Raw genomic sequence first — 27,679 nt, 5'->3', positions numbered from 1 at the left:
TGGTGTTCAAAAATTAGATAACAAAGCCATATTATGAACTTCACAAGTATTCATTTTTTTTTTATTTTACTAATTTTGGTTAATAAATGTATAAAAATTAAAATTAATAAAACACTTTTAAATTAATGGATATATTCTTATTATTTTAAAATTTGCCCATGGTTTTTTTACATAATGCATATTTTTAGTGCATAATTTAAAAATTTTAGGGCTTATAAATGCATATTTTCAAACTTTTTAGTGCATATTTTAATGCATATTTTGCTAATTTTTAAGGCATGAATGCATGCTTATTTATGCATTTTTTAGTGCATGAACTTACGAGCCCTGGTTATAACTAACGTGATCATACGTCCCGCTTTCGAGATAAGTGTCCCACCGTCCCCAAAGAACCTAAAAATGTCCCGTTTTAAGAAAAGTCGACATGTGGTAGGTATTCATTATTGATCACAAATCAGTATATCACAATCATACATTTATACTTTATCTAGGGGCGTCATTTCAGATTTTTTTCGGGTGTGCGATGTTTCAAGCAGGCCATTTTGAAATTTCACCAGGCCATATAAAAATAGATATACATAAGTATATGTATATTAACCTGCATTCAATTATTTCCATACATTATAGACCGGTTATTACAATTTGATTTTAATCATATAAATAATTGTGCATTCGTGCCTCGTGCATTATTTTAGTCTTCAGCAAGGCGCAGGCCAATATTGTAACATTTTAAAAGTAAGGGGTGCAATCGCACACCCTGCCACCCCCCAAATGACGCCCCTGAGTCTGTATCTATACAGTTAACGGTATATGACGTATACCTACATATTTTATATAAACTGTGAAACACTAAAATTCATAATTGTTGGGAGACTATTATGATTAATATAATATTCGCATTTTTCATATAAACAATTAATGTTTTTTATTCAATAAAAAAAATTGTTATTTTACTCAAAATTATATGGTTTTCTTATTAAAATGTACAGGTGTCCCGCTTTGAAGGAAAAAAATTATGGTCACGGTAGTTATAACTGATGTGAAAGATAATTTATACAAATTCTAGATCTTGAAACGGTTGTAAGTAAATCGAAAGAGGGAGGGGAAATTACTATCTGTGAAGCAGCTATCTTTAACAGCATTTCTGGATCCCAAGGTTTTACGAGATTCCACTGTAAAACACAGTGTAAGACCAATATAGATGTGCTTGTCGTGCATCTACTAGATTATGTTATTCTAAGTGTCATAGCAGTTTACCATGTAAGAATAAATATTAAGATTAATTAATTATGTATTATTATAAAGATTAAGATTATGATTTATTCTAAATAGCTAATAATATATTTTTTTTTCAACTTAATTTTTAATATTATCATCAATGCCTTCCTTTATTAGGAATTGTCATCAATGACTAGTTATTGACGTTAATTCCTTACTAAAACAGGCATTTTCGATATTGACTAGTCATTGATAACACTGACTAAATGTCATCTTTTCCGGTAACATAATACCCATGTTTACTACAGCGCGTCACTCTAATAATATTTTACCAAGGTTAGGTAAAATATTGAGGTGAAGCGCTGTGCATGACGATTTTAGAATAATATATAATAAATATTATCAAATGAATAGGTATTATTGTGGTTTATTATCTTTCGTTTATCGTAATTTGTATTTATAGTATAGAGTATAAACTATAGTGTATCTTAGGTTAGGCTAATATAGTATTATATTTATACGAGTTATAATCTTTACGATAAATGATAAAATAATCGTACGAAATATTCAACAAATAATAGTAAGCCATAAAATATTTTTATGTGTGGCTTAAATAAGTACCAATATTAATGTACCTAACAGTATTTAAAGCTTGAGTGCTTGGGAATACCCTGCGCAATTGTGATACATGTGTATCACAGCTGCTAACTATATGCGATATAAAGGTAAGCTTTCACACACCTATAATTTTATTATTTGAATACTTCAACGAACCAACAGCATAGGATAGGATAAAATGAGTCAAATAAAATTACCTATTGAAATTTGAAGATATATTAGTTTTATAATTAGTTATCTAATAGGTAATAGGTATAGTGTAACACGGGAACATAACTTACATACATTCAGTGTATATTATTTATAAATGGTGCCAGGTATAATATTTTTAGTTTATTAAAATAATAAAACCCATTTAACAAATATTGTAATCGAGCATTCAGCCCATAATCATAATTTATAATATTAAGTTCAAGTGTAACCGCTGAGTTATTATTTTTCTCATGTTGTCACGTAAATAAATTAATATTCAGAATTACTCAGCTTGCTTGTATAAGATACTACTTTTAAGTTTTAACCATTGTAAAAAAATGTTTCGGCCCATAGTACACTACCATAAATACAAATTAGAACTTAGTATAAAAATTTGGAAAAAACTAATTACCTTAGCTGGAGGAGTTTCAGATCAATAAAAAATAAAATAAAAATTATAATAGAAATATTATTATTATGATATAATATAATTCAAGTTTGAAAAACACAAAAATGATTGATTTTGAAACAATAAAAACTTTTTTCGTGTAATAGTGGTATCAAAAAAAAAAAAAAACGATATTTCACAAATGATGTTTTAAACTATATTGAGTACCTATACCTATTGTATATTGATTTGGAATCCTAACTATATCACTACAATTACAATACTACATACAAAGTAGTGAGTGGGGTTCTATCCCGCGCGAAACACTTTTTGGTATGTTGTATATATTTTGTTAGGTGGAGATAACACATTCGGAATTTCGGAATAGGTTGTAGGCCGTAGGGTGTACAGTGGCGTAATAAAGGAATTTTGTTTGGGGGGGGGATTGTATGTTTTTAGCAAAATCTGTAAGTCCCACACAGTAACCTACCCCACTAAATATAAAATGTTAGCAGTAAAATAAAAGTTTTGGGGGTTTATTCCCCCTTTAATTACGCTCTCGAGGGTGTAGCGTCCTTTTAATGATTTTGTAGTTTTGAAAGCATATATTTCTTAAAAGTTTATTTTATAATTTTTAGAATATACGTCTTGATGACTAATGATAAGATTTTAGAATACAAAATGAAAATTTAATTAAAAAAATACATTATAATGTGTATATTATATTTATATTGAGTTTTTACTTGGTATTAATGTAACGTGTTTTTAAAATCAATAATTTACATACAATTTCTCGTTTTTATAAATAAATATTAAGTTAAAATTATAAAAATATTTGTATTTTTAAAAATTGTATGTAAAACAAATTTCGGTTCGGGACTTATAGCATTTGCATACTTTTTTTATTTATTATAAAATGTAGCAGAGTACGAAATAAATTCATTTCTCAATGTCGTGATACCAAATCTAAAATTTGAATGTGCATATTTTTGCATATTTCATACATTTTGCAGGAAAGTGCTTATTTTTACGTTATTGTGCTTATTTTGCATGTTTTGGAAAATTATCCAAAATTTCAATCGATCTAAAAAAACAAATAGTAATGCAATCTATGAACTTATATACTATATACAACTCTTTATAATTTTTTCGTGATTAGAAAATATGATGGCCCGTATTGTTTGTATCGCAATTCAAAATTCGGAAACATTTAATTATTCAATGTAACAATGAAGGTAAGGCATAAATATAAAATTATTTATTTATTGAATTTAATTTTTAATTTTTCCTATCATTATATAGTTTACGAATAAAATTCAAGAAACTATCAGTTGATTTTTTAAATTTTTTATGTGATACTAATAATTGTAATCGATAATTAGGTATTAATAAAATAATAAATATATTAAATGCATATTTTTTAATTTTTTGTGCATATTTTAGGGTTTTTAAGTGCATATTTTAGTGCTTTTAAGTGCTATAAGTCCCGAACCCTATATATATATATATATATATAAGTATGTACATAATATTTATACTTTTTTAATCGCCAGTGGCGCTGAATTCGTGTTTCACGCGTTTTATTTCTTAAATGGGTGGGTTGGTGTAGATGAGTTTTAAGAAGTACCCAGCGGTCGATGGGATACCAAAGTTAAATCAGATGTTCTATACATAATTGAGCATGATTTCGGTTCACATAAGAAAATTCGAATTCGGGGCCACTGTTAGGCGCATCAAGTTCCGAGCCCTATAAGTACTTAATAACGATGGCGTTTATAAACGTACGTAGAATTAAATGTACCTAATAAAAACGTATAATATCTTTTAATTCATTTGATACTTACCGTTATTTAATAGTATCTATATATGCGTTCATCGGGACATCACAATTATTCGTGCAGTCGGCGGTAGCAGTCGTCCGATAACTATCGTGAGCACCGAGTAGTAACTTGGTGACTACAAATGAGTATACTGACTGCAGGTCGCGGGCGATCTGGTGATCGCAGAGCCATAAAGGCTTCACTAGTCGCTCTTATCTGGACGGGTTTTTGCGGACGAGTAAATAATAATTTGATGGCTATTATAACGTGCATTATTAGGCATAGGCGGTTCACAACCATATTGTATTATACGCAATTGCAAACGACGACTGTCTTGCAGCGATCTATTTTAGTATCATCATGATAATAATATGGTATCGCAATTTTGTAATGTTCAAAGGTTAAAATAACACGTTTTTACGCGTTTAAAGTTTAGGGAAATTGTTTATTATATTTTTAGGGCCAGCTCTGTACCGTCTCTGATTAAAGTTAACCGGAGTTTAATCGGCCGAATTTGCACGGTTAAATATCTGTTATCAGCTGATTAAGCGTAATCGAAGTTTAACCGTAGACGGTACAACTGGCCCTTAATCACTAGAATATTTAGCTTTTACATTAAAAAAAAAAAAAAAAACAATTGTGGGATTATATCCCGTAATCCATATATGAAAAGTATATCACACATTACCATAATATTAAACTTTAAATTTAAATGGTATTGAATGAATTTTTTTCAACCTTTATCTATTATGGAGATCTACACGGGCTTGGACCATCAAGCCAGGTCATATAAGACATTAGACGAATATTCCGGGATGGATGTAGTCGGATCGTCGTACTTGGCTTTGGACCGGGTCGGTCAAAAATAAAACGTACCTATATTGTACATTTTACATTCTCGTTTTAACGAGAATTATATGTAGTTTAAATACAATATCAAAATTATGTTTTACTCCAGAAAACGGTTATCGTCGACGATAATTTTGAATTAAAAAAAAAAAAAAACGGTCATTTAAGTTTTGGTCCGAAAAAAAGGAGTATGTAATTTGCGATAAAAGTAATCTAACAAAATATATTTATAAATGTAATTTGCATCATATTTAAAAATTAATGTTGGTCATTATTGCACCGATTTTTAAGATTCATGTAGTTTATTGTACCATATAAAATTAGATAAAAGGATATTCTACTCGTGTAATCTGTTCCATTTTTTACCAATACAAAAATTGTAATTTGCAATACTTTAAATTTTAAAATAACTAGATAAATCTTTATGTATATATATTTAAGTATACGTACATTATGTATATTAAATAAAGTAAAATCTAACAATAATATGTTCGTAACATATTTCAACAATTGAAAATAGAATACATATTTCTTTTCGTTTTCTGTCGTAGATAACCATAATTAATTTTTAGATGTTGTGCTAAGTGACAAGTAATAAAATTGACATAAGATCCCATTTCTCGAAAAAGCAAATATGACCAATGTGGCAGTCTCAACATATCTATTTATTATAACACAAAATAATTACCATCGTTCTACCAGTTCTACGGTAGGGGATAGACTGTGGCAAATTGGAGAACTCAAGTTTTCAAATCGAGTATTTGAGCTGGACATACTGTAACGTCATAGTCATTATCATATCATCATTACTCTTACTCTATGTCAGGGGTCGGGAACCTTTTCGTAGGAAAGAGCTATTTTTTCAAAAAAATACAAAACTATGATATCCAGGAGCCACACTGCAGGTTTGAACAACCTTTTTTTAGTAGGCAATAAAAACATAATAATACGTCTTAAATTTAGAAAATATTGAAAACTTTATTTCATTAATTCATCATTATTTATATCTATATTATTATTATTATTGTTTATACAAATATAATATTATTTAGTATAATATAATTTATATTTTACGGATATCGATATATTGATAATTATCCAAAGAGCCGCAGGTTGCTAGTTAAAGAGCCACATGCGGCTCCGGAGCCGCAGGTTCCCGACCCCTGCTCTATGTTCATGGTCATTACTCACTACATGTCTGCAGATTTCTATACCAGTGGCGTACAGACTACAGAGATATTTTAAGAGCACATACAGTTAAAAGTTAGCCACCCACCCATTTGTTTTATTTATAACAAATATTTTCATTTATTATTCGCTGTAATTCAAAGAAATCAATTAGTATCGACTATAGTTTATGTTATAAATGTTTTAATTTCCCTGTGAAACCTGCAGTAGTACACACCCACCCCCCTCAAGAACATATTATTATGCAGTTGCATTCCTTGCTAACCTGTCTGGGCGCCACTGTTCTATACTATCATAGAACAATAGAAGAAAAGAAAAAAACAAAAGAAACTGTAGAAGTCTGTGCATGCCTACACCTCATTCATTTTATTTTTCGTTCTTTATCAACATACAAACCCACGTGATAATAGTCCAAAGCTGGGCAAGTTAGTAATTATTTTTAACCAGGTTAGTAGGTATACTACTACTTATACTAGGTTATTTATTACTTTTAACTACCTAGTATCTATCAATCTACATAGTTAGGTTAGGTTAATGCAATGATTTTTCAGAAAACTTATTTGAATTTTTTATGTCTACTTGAGATCGGTCAGTCCACATTTAAGTACTTCTGAATCAAATCCTGAATAATCAACAGTAGTATTTACTAATTTTAAAATATTCAAACTCAGACATTGGACATAACAAAGAATTTAAATCAGTTTTAAAAAGTATTATCATATAACAAGGTTGAACGTTATGATGGACAAATGATTAGTATGTTTTGACTGTCCGCCAATGATGATCCCCTTATAAGAAAAAAATATTTGAGTTCCTGAAGGTTACATTGGGTAAACCACATAAAATTATCATCATAAAATGCACAATGAAATGATGTAACATATTATATTATGTATATCACAACCAATTGACGTACATTAATGATAAAGAGGGTGATGGGTGTCAAGTTGGACTTTATACAATTACCCATTTGAAATTTAAATGCTAGAATTATTTGTTATTAAATCTCTGCCATTTTGCTCTGATTAAATGACTGCCTTCAAGTAAAGTTCTCAATTATTCAATAAAATAAATAATAAAATAAATATACATCTGACATATCAGTTGTTTTATTGTTTTACTTATCATCAAATACGTAATGAAAAATGTCCTTATATTACAATCTAAAACCCTTAGAAAAAAAATATAATAATAATAAAATAAATATCATAAAAAAGTTATTAAGTAAATACATTAAAGCTAATGTAATTTTCCGTTTTGTTGATAATAAAATGTATGTACAATGTTTATGAGACATTTAAGACACTGCAGGCGCAGTGCAAAAATAATTGGTCACTAATTTTCAGGATAAAAAGTACATTTTGAATTAATTTTTACATTGGTATTCAATAGAAACTCAAACCTTTGTGTAGTGTAATAAATAAGAAAATGAAAAATAATCGGTTACCAACTCAATATTATAACTCAAATAAAGTATAATAATGAATTAAAATAAAATGTTTTCTGTTTTAGATAGAGATCTAGAAATAAAGAATTAAAAAGGTTTTTGATGAATATAAAATACAAAATGGCACTTAAGCAGTGCTAGATGAAGATGTTTGCTGCCCAGGTACTGAATACTGGGGTCTGAAATTGGTGAAGTTAGTGTTGCCGAACGCACCATTTAATTGTCCATTTTGAAAACCATTAGGGTATTGATTGCTTATGGCCCCAACTAAATTAAAAAAAAATTTTTTTATTTATTGTGATGCAAAATAAAAAATAGCTTTAAATATAAAAATATTATTTACCTCCAGATTGTTGTTGGGAAGTAGATGTAGCCGAAGATGTGGTAGCAGCTAAACGAGATAATATAGATCTTTCAGACATTTGAAGTCGCTGGGCAACAGGTGGTATACGAGCCAGAGTTGCAGGTAATCTACTTACATCAGATTTCATATCTGATAAAAGTTCTTCCAATTGATTTAATACCTAAAAAAACAATGTCAAACATTTTAGTTTTGAACCTACAATTATAACATTTTATCTATACTTTGTGAAGAACAGCATTGGCCGGTTTGTTGCCAGCTAAACTTTCTTTAGATAAGTGTTGATGTGATTCAGCCAAACACTCAACCTCAGCAAACCGAGCATTCAATGACATTGCTGGATGATTTGGATCTTGTGTAAGGTTCAAATAGGCAGCTCGCCTTAGTTGTTCCTCAATAACAAGCGCTTGTTCCAATAATTTAAATCTTCTTGCCAAGAATTTGTTTTTAATTTCCAAGAAGTTCCCTTTACCTACATCCATTTTAAAAGGCTCATTGATGATAGCAAATCGGATATCATTTTGAATATCTTGCCAACGCCCATAACCATGTGTTACAATACCCGCCAATAACCAATAATCATGTCTTAAAAAAAATAAAACAATACAATAAACATAAAATGACGTATACATATTAACAAACATTTTAAATGAATATTATTCTTTGGCTAAGCTCATACCTTCTGTGCCAGATTTCATATTCTCGTCCAGGAACAGCTGCTTTTTCTTCGTTTACCCACAAAGTATGGAGTTCAGTAAAACCACCATCAGCAATGTTAAACATAAACTTCCTAGTAATTTTATCCTCTTTATCATTTTCAGTGCCAATGCCAGCAGCCACTTTAGCTCTTTCAGCTTCTTCTAATAATTTTTTCTTAGTTTCATCATCTGCTTGCAGTGCCTTTGCTGAGGCTTCAGCAGCTTTTATTTCTTCCTATAAAGTTGAAAATTGTAAATTATGAAATTATAAAAAAATAAATAAACAAAAAACTGGCACATACTTCTTTTTTATCAGCAATAGAAGGTTCAGATTCCTTTTCTTTTTCTTCTTCTTCTTCTTTCTTTTCAATTTCAGATGTTGCTACAGAATTACATTCTTTTTGTTCTGTTGATGAAGTGTCAGACTGTTCAACCTTGACAACTTCATTGTCATTTTCTTGAGTGGTTTCTTTTTCTGGTATTTTTTCTTCAATTGGTTTTTCTTTTTGAAGATTCACTGCTCCTTCATTTTCTTCTTTAACAACCTGAAAAAAAGATGTACACAATATAATACAGGGCTATATTCTAAAGCAGAATAGTACTAGACATATATAATAACACACATGGTACATGTACATGCTTAACATCTATTTTATGAAAAAAATATTAGGACAAAGAATCAACTTTAAAGATTATCTTAAAAACAAGAATCATTGGGGTTAGTTCCCCATTTGCTGACTCATTTGCACTAGTCTGGTGAACCAAAAAATACCTAGATACTTAGTCCAGGAAGAGAATACTATATAAAAGGCCTATTTATGATGTATCTCTGTCACTTAGTCTTCAGTTTCACACCAGTCTATTAATTATCATTGAAGACTTAAAAAAGTTATGTCTTCGGACATAATTTTGGAACTTGTTTTAAATAAATATATTAATTTTTGATAAAATGTTGCACAAAATAGTTATATTATCTACTAAACAAACTACTCAACTTTAAACATCATTGAATGGTCAATTATTGATTGATCGTGCATACAACAATAATAATCAAATCAGATACTATCTAGCAGCAAAAAATCAATGAAATTCATTGCTAAAAATGATTTCATCACATTTGAGTTAAATATTATGGTAGATAAGAATACTAAAAACAATATTAATTATAATAATCAGATCAGATACTATCTAACAGCAAAATCATCAAAATAATTCATTGCATAAAAGTTCTACATCATTTCTGACTATGTTATTGTAACTTATTTAAATTAACATATCTTCATAACAAAAATGTATTAATCGTTAAAAACTTTTACTTACAGATGTTTCTTCTGGATTATCAGTTTTAGCAGATAATTCATTTTCAATTTTAACAGGAGTTGTGTTAGTACTTTCTTCAGATTTAATTTCTATTGGCTTATCATCAGTTGTTGCTGGTGTTTCTTTTGGTTTCTCCTCAGGATCCTTTAGAATATAAATAAATAACAATTAACAATTTAATAGTTAGATAAAAATTAAACATTAAGGTCTGATGTGGCACAGTAGTTGAATGCAGGCGCTAACTAATTTGAGATCAAGCATCACCCGGTCTTACTAGCTTTTGGACAGGTGATACTTGATCTCAGATTCAAATTCAATGACAAATCCTTGCCTCATATACTCGTGTTCAAACCAATCGTACTCTCCCTCAACAATAAAAATTAACTAATAGCTTTCAGGCTAGTGACTTTATATGCTGAAGTTTTAACTCAATAAAAATATATGTATGTAGTGTAAATACTTCACTAATTATTATATACAGTGTGTAACAGAAAGATATGACAAATGAAACATATAAAAACACTAAATTCTGTTATTTCTTTATGTTTCACACTGTATATATTAATTAGTGAAGTATTTAACTTACTTTAGGTTTATTTTCCGTTTCAACTTCAGCTTTTTCTGATACAGTAGTTGTAGGTGTTGAAGCTTCAGAACGTGGAACAGGTGTTGAACTAGTAGATGCATCAGCTGCTTTGATAGTTTGAATAGGTTTACGAATAAGCTCTGGCATACTGTAGAAACCATTAATTTCTTCAAATTCTTGAACCTTCAATTTTTTTTCAAAAAAACAAATTAATGAAATTGAAATAATATTTAATAATATACACTCTATAAATTGCTTACTTTTTTACGAATTAGTGACATAACACCAATTCTTGTGAGTACATGTTGTCGACTTAGACCTTCACGTGGTACGCCATCAGCAAAATTTTCAGAATTATCAGCACCAGGTTCACACAAGTGACGCATAAATAATGAAACATATGCTTTAAAATTTTTTTCTGATTTTCCTCTCAAATCTCTTACAAGCCTAATTACATTGTTATAAAAATGAAAAAATAAATTACATGATTGATACAGTTAATAACAATGTAAATCCAATATTACCATTGAGAGTTAAAGGCATCTTGAGGTGGCATTCCATACCTCATGATAGCATTTAAGAAAGCCTTTCTTTGCCGAGCATTAAATCCAAGTACCTTAGAAAATCAAAAAATTCATAGTTAAATACTAATAAATCATTCTTTACTTAACAGGATTTCTCAATTGTATTTGTTATTTCTGAATGTAGAATTAATTACGTAATGTATCAAAAAAATATTAGATGGGGCAAAGATATAAATTTAAATTTGGTAATAATAAATAATTTGATTTGCTCACATTAACACTATAACTATAACATAGATATGAATTCACTACCATACTAACATGCAGTCAAAATTATGAAAGGAAGAAAAAAAACTTAAAATTGTCTATTATGGTAAAAATTCACAATTTGTATTCAATAATTACTTTAAAAAACAAATTACGCAACTTACAATGAAAATATTATATTTTAGTGCTCACTAAAGAGTATTATTACATTTTCTGCTAGACTAAATATTAGTTATTACAGTAGTTAATTTTATGTGTTATAATATGTATTTTGTTAAAATATGCAAAGAACAATTACCATGACTTTCACAATTTTACAGTTTGAAAAGAATACTGACAAAAATCTCAAAATGTGATAAGGAAACAATATACGATTGCATAAAAATGCACACTCTGACTATAACTTTTAAACTTAACAGAATTCCGCATCAAGTGGCATTTTTTTTATGTATTTAAAACTGAAAGAAATAATGTAGTGTCCCACACTGATCTCGATTCTATTTGATATTGATACATAACATAATCAACTAAACCACTGCTGTCATATTAATTGTCCATAAAGCACACAAGTGAATATGTTTATTAGTAGTTATTTTCTAATGTAGATTGTTTTTAAAGTTCAATTTTAATGTAGAAAAAGGCCTTTAATAAAAGCACAGATCACTTAATATGCTATTATTCTAAATCTGTTTCCTTTTATTTTCCAATTGGGTAAACACAACATTTAATAAACTCTTAATGTTTGATTAACCCACACTTGGATAAATGTATGTATTTGAATGAAATTATTACTTACCTCAATGTTTCCACCAACTCTAGCCAATAAAGGAGGCAAAGGTCTATCTCTTTCTTCTTTTCTTTCAGGTTTACGTTTAAGTTTTTTACCAGCTTCACCATCTTTTTCATCAAAGTCGTCATCTTCTTTGTCATCATCTTTAAATTAAAAAATATCAAAAACAAAAAAAGGGGTTTTCTATTTCAGAAATCATACCTGATGGAGCAGAGAAATCTGAATTATAATCAGATAGATTTTCTTGCCAAGTAGTATCTTCACGAGTTGAATCTACAACACCACCACCATCATTATAGTTTACTTGTTTTCTAACTCGTTTTCCTTTGCCTAATGTTCTGGAAATATCTTCTTGATGTTGCTCATAATGATGACGAAGCAATTTAACCCAATATGCAGGATCAGTATTTTCAGCTTCTTGTTTAATAACTTCTGTATTAGCTTCTTCTTCTTCATCTTCTTCTTTAGTTACATAACTAGCCACTTTGAATGAAGACAAATATTCATTTGACCAATTTTCTTTTTGTTCAATACCAATTTTTGAACGGTCTAATAGTTCTGCAACTGCTTTATCATCGTAATGAATAGCTTCTTCTTCTTTACCCTAGTGTATACAATTACAATTTATTTAGATGTAAAATTAATTTTTTGCAATAAAAAAATAGTATTAAATACCTCTTCTTCTTTAAATAGTTCTTCAGTTCCAAATCGTAATATGTCATCCAATTCTTGTTTTGTAAAATTAGTTTGTTTTCCTCCCATACCAGGTCTTACAACTAAGTGAGTCAACATCATTTTTCTTTTGGCTACTTGGGTAACTCGTTCTTCAACTGAATTTCTTGTCACAAAACGATATATCATAACCTAAATTAATATAAATCAGGTTTAATAATCATAATAATTGCATTTATAATTTACATTATGTACTAAACAAATTATTACTTTATTTGCTTGACCAATACGATGAGCTCTTGAAAAAGCTTGAATATCATTATGAGGATTCCAATCAGAATCATAAATTATGACTGTATCAGCAGTTGCCAAATTGATTCCCAAACCACCAGCCCTTAAATATAAATATTAATTATACAAGTGTGTCAAAAAATTTGGTTTATAACTGTCATTAAATTAATTTATTTTACTCCTGTTAAATAAAAAAATTAATTTACTTATTTCATAATAATATAAATGAAAGTTTTTATCATAGGTAACTAAATATAATTATAATTTTCTAATTCAATAATAATAACTTAATATATTTCTCTGAAATACCTGGTTGAGAGCAAGAATACAAATTGTTGAGCACCAGGAGCATTGAATCTATCAATTGCTTCTTGTCTTTGATTTCCCGTTATAGAACCATCAATTCTTTCATATTTATAACCTTCTCCTTCAAGATAATCTTCAAGAATATCCAACATTTTTGTCATTTGAGAAAATATTAAAACTCTGAAACGATGATTATAGTCTTATGTAATTACTGAACAGATAAATACATAATTTCTGACATCATTGATTAGAATACCAATTCTTTAATGTCTTATTTATTTTAAGCTCAAAGTAAAGATGCATTTAATATATTAATATTCATAATGTATGTTAAAGATAAAGATATGTATTAAGTATATTTAATTTACCGATGATTTGTTTCATTGAGTATTCTGAGCATTTTAGATAATAAAACTAGTTTTCCAGCTGCTCTAGTGAGACCACCAATTTCATAACTTCCATTGATAGTAGTTGGAGCTTCTTGAGCAGCCGCAGGGAAAAGGTATGGATGATTACAACACTTTTTTAAATCCATCATAATATTTAATAAGGACACTTGCTGTCCTCCACCTCTTGGATTAAGAGCTTCAAAATTTCGTGTTAAAATATATTTATAATATTTCTTTTGCATTGGAGATAATTCAACACGTACAATGAACTCTGATTTTGAAGGCATATTCTAAAATTTAGGTATTAATAGTAAATAGTAAATATATATTTAATTTTATAAAATAGAAATATACCTTCAAAACATCAGCTTTTAATCTTCTAAGCATATGAGGACCTAACATTTCGTGAAGACGTTTGACTTGCTCTTCTTTTGAAATATCAGCAAATTCGTTTTGAAAAACTGTTAGATCATTAAACTTTTCAGGTGTCAAAAAATTTAATAAATGGAATAACTCTTCTAGATTATTTTGTAGAGGAGTACCAGTTAATAGCAACTTATTACGTATATTATAGCCAGCCAAAAGTCTAAAAAACTGTATTACAACAATTATATTAGGTAAAATAAAAAAATATAAACTAATTAACATAAAATGGCTATTATGTAATTACTTTTGACTGATTGCTTTTAAGCCTATGAGCCTCATCCACAACTAATACAGCCCATTCAATTGATCCTAATAATGGAGCGTCTATTGAAATTAGTTCATAACTTGTAAGTAATACGTGGAATTTAACTGCGCCTTTTATCTTATTACAACGTACACCAGAACGAGTATCATCAAATGAAAATTCATTTTCTCTAATTGTTACTCTAGAGTCTTTGTCTCCTACATAGGAGACAACATAAAAGTCTGGTGCCCATGTTTCAAATTCACGTTCCCAATTAATAAGTGTCGATAGTGGTACACTCACCTAATATTTAGAAAAACAAGCAATAAATAAAAATAAGAGATTCACGGTCTTATGATACTCACCAAAAATGGACCTTTGCAATGTCCTTCCTTATAAAGAGAGTATAAAAATGTTATGGTTTGAATGGTTTTTCCAAGACCCATTTCATCAGCTAATATAGTATCAATGCCTTGACCCCAAGAATATCTTAGCCAGTTTAAACCTTCTAACTGATAAGGATGCAATTCCATACCAGTTTCGGATACATAATCGGGTTGCTTTTCATATTTCTTTTTTAAATCAGATACTGGTTTATCAGGAGCCGGCACAAATTTGCGACTAAAAATAAATGTAATGAAGATTAGATTTAAAATTAAATAACATAAATATATCTCAAATATTCACTTAAACAACAAAATTTTGCTTTAAGAGCAAAACAAATAAAATAACAAAGCAAATTTAAGCAATGTAAAATGTTTAAATTTGTTTTTGAAAAATTTGTTCTACTATTAAGAAAAACACATAAAACTACTGCTCATCTTTATTATTTTAATTTGATGAAGTGTCCTGACAAGGTCATCTCACTTATTAATATAGATTTCTTTACATTTACATACCAAGTAAGTCCCATTGTGGCTTTAGGTGTTTCTTCGTCATCAACTGAATCCTTTTTACTACTGCTCTTTTTTCCTTTCACTTTTTTGGTTTTCTTTGATGTATCACATGATGCCCTTAGTTCCTATTATTAAAAACCAAATATTTAACAAATATAAAATTCAAAAATTAAATGCTAAATTTACCCAATAATAATCAATAAATGATTTTAAATCTGTATATTCAGGATTTTCATGTTCCCATGTAGCTAAGCTATATGGCAAGTCTCGCCATTTAACTAAATACATCATACGTGCATCTCTTAAATGCTTATGATTTAGAATTCTATGGACCAATAGCCATTCTGGTTTTACACCATATCTAAAACAAATAATATTATAATAAATATCAAACAAAATTATTCTGAATTTAATGATAATACCTGTAAAATTTTTCTTCTAAGGCAGATTGATCACCACCAACTTCACGAAGTCTTTTCCATCGGTTGTCTAATTCATCTAATGGTTCTTCTAATTTAGGGGGTTCATCCATATCATATTTTCGCATATAACTTCTAATAGTAATTGGATGAAAAACTTCCATCTGTATAATATGTTTGATTGTTTAGAATCAAAATAAGTAATAATATAATATTTCAAAACTTAAAGGGAATATTACTTGAACTTCAGACACCCAGTCACATTTCCAGTAACTCTGATCTTGCCATTTCACAAAGTATTCTCGTTGCCTTTGTTGTTTATTTCGTCGTCGGTTAACCTTTTCAGATTGTTCATCAACTGGTTTATTAGGATCTTCTGGTATTGGTTTCCAACGCCAAGTTAAGATTTTTGAAACTTTCCCTGGTAATGGTTTTGCCTAATGATATCATAATAAAAATAAATTGTTCAACAAGTTAATTAATTATAATTCATCCTTACTGAACATCGAGGACACTTCCAATCACCATCAGGTACATCAGTAATAGGGGGACTCAAACAGAATGTATGATATGCGGCTGGACAAGAATCGCAACATAAAAGTTCACCTCCATCTTTACATACTCTATTATTGTAGTAGAAAATGTATTAATTTTAAGTTAGTCTATGTAGATGTAATTTTTATTATGTGGAAAGGAATAATTACCTGCAAAATTCTTGATGTTCATCTTCTTCTTGTTCTTGACCACCTTCGCTTTCACAATGTGGACAAGACCATTTTCCTTCAGGTGTATCTTCCAACTCTGGATCCAAACATACAAGATGATATGCTCTTGGACAAGTATCGCATAAGATAATTTCTCCTCCTTGTTGGCAAACCTCACAGTAATCTTGATGATCTGTTTGCTAATGTGAAAATCAGTGAATACGTTAAGTTTGGTCTTATACATGAAAAATTAATAATAATACCTAAATATAAATATAGAGTTATACACTTACTTCATATCCTTCTTCTCCATCACCACTACCATCTGGGAATTTGGAAGTCATTTTGGTCTTTTTCTTCTTTTTAGACTTATTACCAATTTTGGTTTTTGCTTTCTTTTTAGGAGCATCAGGATCTTCAGCCTTCTTTTCAGGCACTTCAGCTTCAGCAGCTGCACCTTCTTCAGCTTCTTGCAGCATTTGCTCAAATTCTGCATCTGAATCACCTTGAGTGTCTCCAGCTCCCACACCTTCAGCATCATCATCCTAAACAAAGATATAAAAATAAAATCAATTGATTATTAACATATTAGCAAACAAATAAACGTTTCATAATTTCCTAAGAAATTAATTTGAATTTAAACTAACAGAACTTGCTTGTTTGCGTTTTCCAAGCCTTATTTTTAATGTGGGAACTTTAGAGGTTGATCCTTGTGAATTTCTCTTATTACCACCACCACTACGCTTAGCGCGATTACTTCGTTTTTTACTCTTCTTTTCTTCTACTTCTACTTCTTCTTCTTCTTCTAATTCATCTAATTCATCCACTGATCTTGACTGAAAAATAAAAAGTTATATTGTAAAACTTAATTAACTAACAAACATAAATGTTACAATCCATTTAATTTATGAAGTGAATATTTTTGGATATTATAGTTAAATTTAATTTCAGCTCGAAATTAAAGTTAAATGCTTTTAAATATTTCAACTTATACAACACACACCTTGTGTCTAGAAGTTGAACTTTTAGGTTGGTATTCAGGTTCTTCGTTTGCTTCAAATTCTGGCTGTTCTTGGTGTGGGTTTTGTTGGCAGAAATCACGCCACTTTGCAGCAACTAACATCATCATTTTAGCAATTACAACCTATAAAAAAAAAATATTATAATACCAATCTAAATTTGTGATATTAATATTCTTACCTTAGGATTTTCTTTGGCAAGAATAGGCCTAACATGTTGCTGAAATAATTTGTAAGTGGTTAAATTTTGATAGTCAGCATCAGTGAAATCAATTGAAACATCTTGTAAACCAAATGTTTGACAGACTTCTTCAACTGATGGCATTCCAGCTAAAATTGGTAATAAAACGGGTAAGTTTTTATTTACTTTTATAATTCAATAGTTTAAAAAAATGCCGTACTGCCATTATTATCTTGAGATGTAGTGGGCTGATGATGCTTAGAGGAAGAGTTTTTTGATTTCTTTGACTTTCGATTGGAATAATCTGAGTCATTAGCGGCAGTAGTTTCTTCTTCAAAATTCCCAAAATCACTTTCCTATAAAATTAAATATATCTTAATAAGTATAAACCTAAGTTAAAATGCAGTGTTTAATTAGAACAAATACCTCAGCACTATCTCCACCTCTTTTTCTTTTCTTTCTTTTCTTTTCCTTTTTAGAATCACTCTTTGCTTTACGCTTTTTACCTCGCTTCTTTTTTCGACCATCAGGATCATATTCATCATCTTCTTCCTAAATCAAATAAATAAATAATAAACAAAAATAGAAATATGTTTCTGTTTAAAAATGTATGAACTTAATTACAAGCATTGGGAGTGGATGATAATACTAACCTCTACACGTTTTTCTTCCTCAGAATCAAACGAGTTTTCTACACGACTTGATGGTTCATCAAATTCTTCTAAAAGTAAATAAAATATAAATTAATTTTCAACACAAACTAGGTAACTAAACATAAAAATCAATTTTATTTAGCTAATAATAAAAATCTATAACTATAAGAGTACCTAAGTACTACTCTGAAATAATTGTTAACTGCAATTTTATTTTTGTGTGTATGCATTAGTAAAATATTAATAGACATTAGGCATTATTGAAACTAAATAATATAGTACCTAAAAAGTATATTTTGATTACCTAGGCTACCTAATTATTTTTTGAATATAAAATACAAGTGTAAAATAAGTACCATATATTTATATTTATAATAATCTATGGCTTAAAATGACCAGCTACTGTAATTATTTTTGAAATTTAAGGTTTATTTAGGTATACACAGGCACACAGCAAGATCAGAGATGAGTTTATCAATCAAGTCGTAATTTTGATGTATACTTTTATAACAAACAGGAACTTATCTTCAAGTAGGTACCTACCTAAATAACCAATTAATTGGACGGTGAATAATGCGATGAATCACGATACAAAATGCACCTACCTATGTGTGAAGAACAGGCTAATAATATGTATCAAAAGACACAGAGTTGGGTGACAGGCAAGTCAGCGAACATTAATGAATTGATAAGCATTTGAGCAAAAATCCTATTCTAGTAAGTAGAAAAACTGTACTGGCTTGTGAGAAAGCTGAAACCTTTTCAATTTTCAATGATAAAATCAAAACATAAGCTGAATAATTGAAAGCCAAACGTGTTGAACGGTGGGAGGGCTTTGGATAGGTAATGACACGGGAAATGAGGTAAACCTTGTGGGTACGAGGTAACATGAACATCGGAAATTGATATGGAAAGGTAGTGTAATTATCATTATTGGTGGATACAGTGAAAAATCCAGCAGCGGCACCGTTCCACCATTTTGTTTACGTTTGGCCCCATTCGCGAAAACTCGGCGGCGGCACGGCCCTAATGAGCCGATTATGCAGTGGTGGTGGTGAGGGGGGGTTGACGAGACGGAACGGCGGTGGACGGTAAGCGCGCGCCGCGGGGACGACGACACCGGCGGCGAAAAAACCGCCGTCGTCCTCGTCGACGAGGAACTTTAAGCGTCGTGCATTATTACCGGTGAAAGATTCCTCGACTTCCTCGTCCGATGCCATCGCGTTTGCCGGTGATCTACTGGCCGCCGCTGTGCACGTTGGATATCACCATCGGACGCTGACACCACGACGGACGGAGCAGCGAATGCGGTGCGGTTGTACTCGAACAACACGCGTACCGCCGTTGTCGGTTTGTTGTGGTTTTATCGCCGTTGTTGTTGTTATGGTCGTTGTTGTCGTAGGGCGACGCGATTACCGTTGGCGGCGAACAGCGGTAGACGCCGAGAACAGAAAACAACACTAAACCGCCGAAATGAGAAAAAATTAATAATAATAATAATAATAATAATAAACGATATAAGTGTAATATCGCGTTGTAGACGGTTCGCGTTGTTTGGTTATTGTCTTTGGAGTACCCACACGGGGGAAAAAACGCGATCGGCGTTTGTGCGCGTGCGCATTGGATGCCGCGCTTGTGGAAAACAGCGCCGCAGTTTTTGGTGGTGGACGATTTCGGAACGACCGCGTCCAAGAACCGACTAGTCAGTAGACAGTAGACAGTGTGGTTCGGTGCGCGGGGTAGCGGTTCGGCGGCGCGGCGGTGTTCGTGTCGACTCTTTACTTCTTTAGCTACACTGTTGTACATAAACATACGTACGACCTGGGTGAACGGGAAATGGCGGTGGTGGTGGGGGTGATGGTGGTAGTTACGTCAAATGTTGGGTGGTGGGGAACAGGGAAAAATTATTACGGGGAAAAAGAGAGTGAAAAAAAAACTGAGGAAAAAAGGAAGGGAATCGCGTATACAATTTTTTAATATCATGCTTTGATGCATTCATGGCATTCATGCTCAATAGTCAATGCTCAGTCTAATGGTTCACGCTCCCGATGGCCGATACTGACGATGTTTCAAATCAGGATCACATTCATTATTATTAATAATGTCATTTCAACGCGTTTGGTAGGATAAGGACGTCTACACATAATTTTGTAAACATAATATTTGTATTCTATAATTCATTACCGTGGTGGCGTGGTAAACTGGTAATAAAGTTTTCGCCCGAAAAAGTGATTTGAAGATATATTTCGTATTGAAAAATTTGAAATCAAGATCCTGTCGTGGCACCTAACAATTTTGTTATCTGTAAATCTGTATTAAGTTTTATAATAATGTATAAGTACCTAGGCGCGTAGCTAGAAATTTCTAAGGGGGGGGGGGGGTGTTATTCAAAATTAATTGAAAAAATTATAAACACAAAATTGATAACTTTACGTAGGTATATGATAGTTCATCATGATAATCAAATAAGCAATAATTAAGAAGTTGTAAACGTTTTCTTACACGCTGTATAAAAAGATATATTAAATCGTGCATGAAACGAGTAATCGATAAAACGTCACAAAACGGTCTAAAATAGTAATTAGTGCCGGATCCCGGCTTTAGTGCTTTACATTATTGTTATCGTAATATAAACTAATATACTTCATATTGATAAATAAGTGTAAATCACGATTTAAGATAATTCGTGCTTATGATGCATCTTTATCTTGATAAAGAAATATTAAGTATACCACGGCTGTGGGGAGGGGGTGTTATTACACCTGTAACACCTCCCCTGGATACGCACCTGGGTACTTAATAATTAATATCAGTCAGTGTCGTTAAGGAACGATACCTGGAATAATTGATCCCTTGTTAGAGGAACGAATGTGTGGAATTAATTAATTTCATTATTTTTTAGAAGAATAGGAACGTGAATTAATCCCTTTCTTTTTGGGAATAGAAACGTAAATATTATAATTCTTTTGTATAGTGCCTATAATAAATAATAATTAATATTAGGTATGTACTATTTGAGATGTAAATATGTAATTGAAATAATATTTTGTACACATTAATTGACAATTGTACATATTTAAAATAAAAATATTTTGGTACTAAAATAATTTGATAAAGTATTAATGTAAACTAAGGTAACTAGGAACCAGGTACCTTTATAGAGGAACGAGGAAAAGAACGAGTTCCTTTTTTATAGGAACGAAGAATTGAACGATTTCCTTTTAACATTAACTGAACGAATTTTTATTTATACTAGAGAAACATAAAAAAATGCGGGTGGGTTGAAGTGTTGAACTGATATTATGCCATGTGACTATAAATTATAATGATATCGTCATGATAATACTGTGGATTCTTGCTAAATGCGAGAAATGGGCATTAGCACCGACGTTCAACGACAAAGTCGACAACGTCTATATACAAGATCTAACCTACAAATAATTTGTGTTTTGAATAATCTAAGGCTGTGCGAATAATGTATATCTACGATTAGTTACCTATACATTTTCAATAATATAAATTTAAAGATTAAGGTATTGAAAATAAATACCTTTTTTTTGTGCATCACCACATGGAGGTCGTACTGTTTTCCAGTGTCAGTCTGGTACTTAAAGGGCCCCGGATGCATTTCTTCAGAAGGACCCCCAAACATGTTATTAAATAAAAATGATAAAAAATGCTTATAAGTAGTGAAATATTACATTTTTAGTAATATCGGGGCCCCTCGACACAAATACGCCGGGGGCTCCGGATGCGTTTGTCGGCCTGACACTGCTGTTTTCACATGACGTAGCCCTCATGCAGCATCGTTTATTTTTTTAACTATTTACAACTTTGATATGACTCCTGATGGCAGGAATAGCCTTCCTCGACGGATACTGATATATATGCGTATATTCCATACCATCTGAGATCTTACAATTAATTGTAATTTTACCATCTTAAATCTAATAATTACATTATAACGTCTCGTCTGGGTTTTCACGAGCTGACCTAATTTCGCCGCCCTAGACGTCCCGTTCCTTGAGTTCTCTACTCAGATCAGCCAAACCCGTCGTCTTCGACTTGGCGTCCTTGTAATTCTTTTCTCAAGCCAGTCTGAGCCCACTACTCTTGAAGTTCGTTTGGTAATTAAATCTCTGCGGTACCTGCCACTAATCGAGTCTCATCCTCTTTGAGTGTCAAGATCTTCTCCACCATTTTGTGGAAGATCCTGAGTGTTTCTTCAGTTTCATAAAGTGCGATCCCAACAAAAGAAGTTGGTCAACCGGGAGGTCTTCGAAGACTGGTTCACATAGTATCTTCTGCACGTCTGTGACCACTTGGAGAGTGGGAGGGGGATGGCCCAAGCGCTCGCAAAGCTCTGTGTGGAGGCAATTACTGTTCTCGCAGTAGAAGATCGTGTGCTCCGCTGTGTCTGAGACACACGGATAGTGCATGCATCTCGGGCTAGTGGCCTTGGTGAATCGGTGTAAGTTGAACTAGAAGCACTTGTCCGTGCGAGTAGAAGACTGAAGGCTGAGTAGAAGGTGCCACTTCGCAATGGTTGCTTTCCTCTCGAGTTTCTTAATTTTCAAATTAATTATAATTGTCTTTTTTTTTTGGTGCTTTGAATTAATAACTTTTCGATTAATAATTATTGTTTTATGATTTCTTGGAAAAATTTCTGATAAATGCAGACATGTGTTTTTAATAATAATTATTTTAAAATAATTTCAGAAAGTTTGGTTTTAATAATAATCCGTTATGAATCGTCACCTATTATTTTTGGGGTCCCACATGATAGTTTCGGTAGTAATAATATTAAATGAATATTAGATATCAAATCGTTGACTTTATATAGTAAATCTTAGTGTTTTACTAAGAAAGAAAAGAAGAAAAGATTAAAAATTAAATTGTTGTAGCTTGTAGTTGATATTATACCAGAATATAGATAGATTCATCTATAGGTATATTAGGTGTATCCATGCACATATTATATAATGTACGACATAATATATAACTATATAAGTAATATAGAATTTAAAACATTTAAAAATCTATAGTCGATGTATAATATTGGATGAAAATTTGAGACTTGAATTTTTCATTAATTTTAAACATAGGCACTAAGGCATGAAGCCTAACATTTTATATACCTATCAATAATAATGAAAGGTTAAGTGCTGCCAGTGATGGTAATATGATACCATAGATTATATTCTTATATTTATACCTACCTAGTAGATATATTATCTATTATTAATGTATAATGAAGTACAGGAACTAGATTGTTATTATTTTGATATTTTATAGTTTTTTTTACTTTAATTACCTATACATTTATACCTATCTACTTGATGACCGGGGCTGTTGAATAAAGTTAGTACAAATATTATTTTAGTAATTATCTAACCAATGAAATTTCATTATTTTTAAACACAATAATTGTAGACATTCAATTTTGATAATATATTAAATAATTTTTAAAATAGTTATATATAGCTTAAAATGCACGAGATTTTGTGACTACATGGGTCTTGTAAATTTGCATAATTAACAGTATTCGTCAATGTTTTGTAAATTTTATTTTATTTGAAAGGAAAACTGTATGGAAAAAAATACTATTGTTAAACATGGTATTTACGTATATGATGAATATTGAAATACAATATCCATTTTATATCTAATACCTAAATACTAAAAACGTGTAGTTTTTACTCCTTTATTGTTAAAAATATTTAATTTAATAATCTTAAAATATGGAACAAATTTAAATCGTTATTTCTATTACCTGTTTCAATTACCAATGGTTTTTTGTAATTAAAAAAACGAAAATAGAATTTATTAAATGTATTTATAATTTGGTCTATATAGGTCTTAACATAGGTAATATTAAATGGTTTGAAACTTAGAAAATTCCAAAATCATCCATAAAATAAAATGTAATTATATCATTGTTTTAAGCTAAAATTGTTTTCGAACTGATTTTTCATTAATTTGAATTTAACTAGGTAACTATTAATCATTACCTATACTAATAGCCAATAGGTATACTTATATACTACTATATCAATATTTAACATGCAAAAATATATATATATTGGGTTGGTATGGTTTTCAAAATAGAAATTATTTTATAAGAGTTCAGATCAAACGAAATATCTTTTAAAACAAAACAAAAAAAAGAGGCCAAGATAGCAAAGGCAGATGCTCCTGAACAGATTATCGATCGCTCAGTCTTGGTTTTTAATGAAAATGTATGTACATAACCGAGGGTGGGATTGGTGGAGGCGTGGAACCATTCCCTGTGCACACCCCGCCGAACCTTTGACTGGAATAAAAGTATCATCTATAATTTTTTATTAATACAAGTGTGGTAACTGTATCTGGTTGAAAGGCCTTGGTATAACTGTACAGAAATGCTATTGCAACTTAAATGTTAAACAATAATTATACCATAATCTTATAAATTATAAACCAATATTAATATTATATTATAAAAACAATATTCACATAAAAAAAGATATGTTCTAAAAGTTTATTTATTAGTATAATTAAAATAGAAAAAAATTGTATTTTTAAATATTTATAATTCATTGGAAATGATTACAATTATTATTAATGTTCTCTTATTTCTCTGAAATGTTTTAGTAATAAATGCAATACAGCCATGGCCCATGGTGGTTATAAGCTGCACGTTTATTCATCATTTAAAATGTTTTGAATATTTTTTTACACTTCTAATATGACAGTAAATTCATCATATTGTTTTACATCGATCTTTACAACATATAATATGGCTATTAGTAATAAATTTAGAATTATAATTTAGAACTTTTTGAAACAAATAACCTTAATTTTTTTTTAATTTTGTCATATAGATTGTTTTCCATGAATTAATTTTTCAGTGTTGTCCTAAATTTACTTTACACTTTCACATACGTTCACATTTTTAGATAAGTTTATATTACATCGACAATCATCATTCGCTTAGCATTATAGATAGGTAACTAATTATATATACTAATATAATCTACAAGACGTTATGTAGGTATTATATTTAGAAGACATCGTAATCCTTGTTTGTTGTTTCTGTTTTACTAACGGATAACATAGTATATTTTACGTTCAGAAGAATAAATTCTCATCTATAGAGTAATCGATGACATTTTATCAAATTTAAAATTAAGAATATTTTCTAATTTCCCAAGTATACTTTGTATGACATTTTAATAATTATGTAAGATATAGGTAGGTAAGCATTTTTAAATTGTAATTTTTTTGTTAAATAATTATAAATTATAATAAATAAAATGTTTCCTTTTAAATTTTGTAATATGTCAATTCATTATAATTTCAAAAATAACAGATGGATTATTCTGAACGCAAAGCTTACCATGTAGGTATGCGTCAGAAAGACGGAGATAATAAAAAAAAGGAAATGATGTGGATACGAGTGTACGACACCACAACGTCGTCTTAAGACTATATCTATAAATTATGCCTAATCTATTAATAAACCGAAGAATTTCTTTATTATAAATACACATAATATGTCTTTAAATAAATGTGTATTAGGTATGCCGTTTGCCGTATGCACAATTAACTTATCTAAAACAACTGTTTAGGTCTGACATCCGATAATCATATTAGTATTGTATAGCATAATATAATCTAATAAATTAGAAAATTACATTTAAATATTTGTTAAATTTTAATATTATAATTGGTAGGTACATAGGAGTATCGTACATAGACACAATACGTATATGTATGTTAATAATGTTTGATATATTTTTTATCAATCAAATATCATTTTAATAAAAAAATATCTTTGACTTTTGAGTCACTCGTAGTAATTAAAAAATAATATTGATTCATTATAAATATAATTATGTACTGCAGACCTCAAAAACTAATTTCATATTTCAAAACGATATAAAAAGGATTATCTGTACTCAATAATCAATATATAACAATATTTTTATTATGTTTATAATGAGAAATATTTAATGTCATATGTTTATTTTTCTAAGTATATTTAATTATATATTAGTAATTAATTTTATGTTCTATACGACTATACTATTTAGATATAGGATGTTTTAAGAATATGCTAAAAGTTATTACTCTGGAGATGTTTAATAAAATACTTAGGTAATATATTCATATCAGCCATCAGGCATTATATCAGAGTTCGACTTGTATGTATGGGTGGGGGGGGGGGGTTTCCACTATTCTAAAAACATAACTATATACAGGGCTGGCAGTATCTTAGATACAAATGTATCTTGTACCTTGTATCGAGACATCAACATAATTTCAATGTATCAGCGGCGTACTGACAGGAAGGGGGTGTTAGGGGTTTAACCCCCCCCCCCCCCCGCCAAGTAAATTAGCAATGCTAAATATTCATCGGGATATTGAAATCTCAACCGACGTAGTACTAGATATATTATCAAAATTATCGAGACGAATTAATATTAAGTTATAACTTAATAGGTTAATGTGTTTAGACCATAAAACATACATTTAAAAAAAAATTTATTTTGCATGTCTTTAAATATAAAAAGAATACAATATTATATAAACATTTTTTTTTTTTATATATGTATTTAAATATGGTAAACTCCCCCCCCTCAATTAAAGAATTCTGCGTATGCCACTGCAATGTATTTTGTACTGTGTATTTAAATACTTTATTGACTTATATCTAGTATCTATTTATGAATCAAATGTTATAGATAACCAGGAATTTATTTCAAAACATGGAATACCTTTAAATGATATAATTGTTATATAAATCACCTACATTTAAATATTTAATAAATAATGAGTAAACATTGATAATTTATAAACATTTTTTTTCATAACGTTTTTTTATAGACTGTTAAGCTTTTTACCTATTATTTCGTTTGTCTATTATTAATATTATTAGTTAAAGTGTGTTTAATGTCATTTGAAATTATATTGTTAATGGTAAATACTATATACATACCGTATTATTATAAATTTATAAGCTATAATATAATATAAATTATGTATGATAACATTTAATGTGAGAAAATTGTATGTAAGGTATATTAAGAAACTAATAATTATAAATAAATGTATTAAGTATCTTGTATATTTTGTATCTCAAATACACATATCTTTTATCTAGTATCTTTAAAAATATCATAGTATTTTGTATCTTGTATTTAGATATTTTGTTTGAGATATCTTGCCTAG

General features: G+C 29.9%; 1 protein-coding gene across 4 annotated transcripts; it reads right to left on the bottom strand.

Moving 5' to 3' along the window:
• Nucleotides 1-7,360: 7,360 nt before the first annotated feature.
• On the bottom strand, nucleotides 7,361-20,031 carry Mi-2 (chromodomain-helicase-DNA-binding protein Mi-2 homolog). 4 transcript variants are annotated; one of them, XM_015518454.2, is made up of 32 exons: nucleotides 19,650-20,031; nucleotides 18,467-18,534; nucleotides 18,240-18,365; nucleotides 18,034-18,169; nucleotides 17,814-17,962; nucleotides 17,617-17,757; nucleotides 17,261-17,449; nucleotides 16,907-17,158; nucleotides 16,614-16,813; nucleotides 16,409-16,532; nucleotides 16,149-16,346; nucleotides 15,913-16,073; nucleotides 15,677-15,851; nucleotides 15,494-15,615; nucleotides 14,960-15,215; nucleotides 14,595-14,897; nucleotides 14,279-14,518; nucleotides 13,904-14,214; nucleotides 13,539-13,715; nucleotides 13,209-13,332; nucleotides 12,942-13,130; nucleotides 12,468-12,870; nucleotides 12,273-12,409; nucleotides 11,210-11,301; nucleotides 10,946-11,132; nucleotides 10,686-10,868; nucleotides 10,100-10,243; nucleotides 9,082-9,324; nucleotides 8,761-9,014; nucleotides 8,306-8,666; nucleotides 8,064-8,244; nucleotides 7,361-7,987 (listed from the first exon to the last, which is right to left on the bottom strand). In XM_015518454.2, the coding sequence occupies exons 1-32, from the start codon at nucleotides 19,684-19,686 to the stop codon at nucleotides 7,848-7,850; spliced, it is 6,003 nt and encodes a 2,000-aa protein (XP_015373940.2). In that variant the 5' UTR covers nucleotides 19,687-20,031; the 3' UTR covers nucleotides 7,361-7,847. The 4 variants fall into 4 exon arrangements, with proteins under 4 accessions (XP_015373940.2, XP_015373957.2, XP_015373965.2 ...); XM_015518471.2 differs by having other exon boundaries at nucleotides 12,273-12,397; XM_015518479.2 differs by having other exon boundaries at nucleotides 12,273-12,394.
• Nucleotides 20,032-27,679: the final 7,648 nt, after the last annotated feature.

Source organism: Diuraphis noxia, unplaced genomic scaffold (genome assembly GCF_037042655.1).
Source record: "Diuraphis noxia isolate RWA-SAM2 unplaced genomic scaffold, SU_Dnox_SAM2 contig0002, whole genome shotgun sequence".
NCBI lineage: Eukaryota > Metazoa > Arthropoda > Insecta > Hemiptera > Aphididae > Diuraphis > Diuraphis noxia.
Note: the sequence above shows the minus strand (reverse complement) of the source record. Positions and strands in the feature narration are given on the sequence as shown.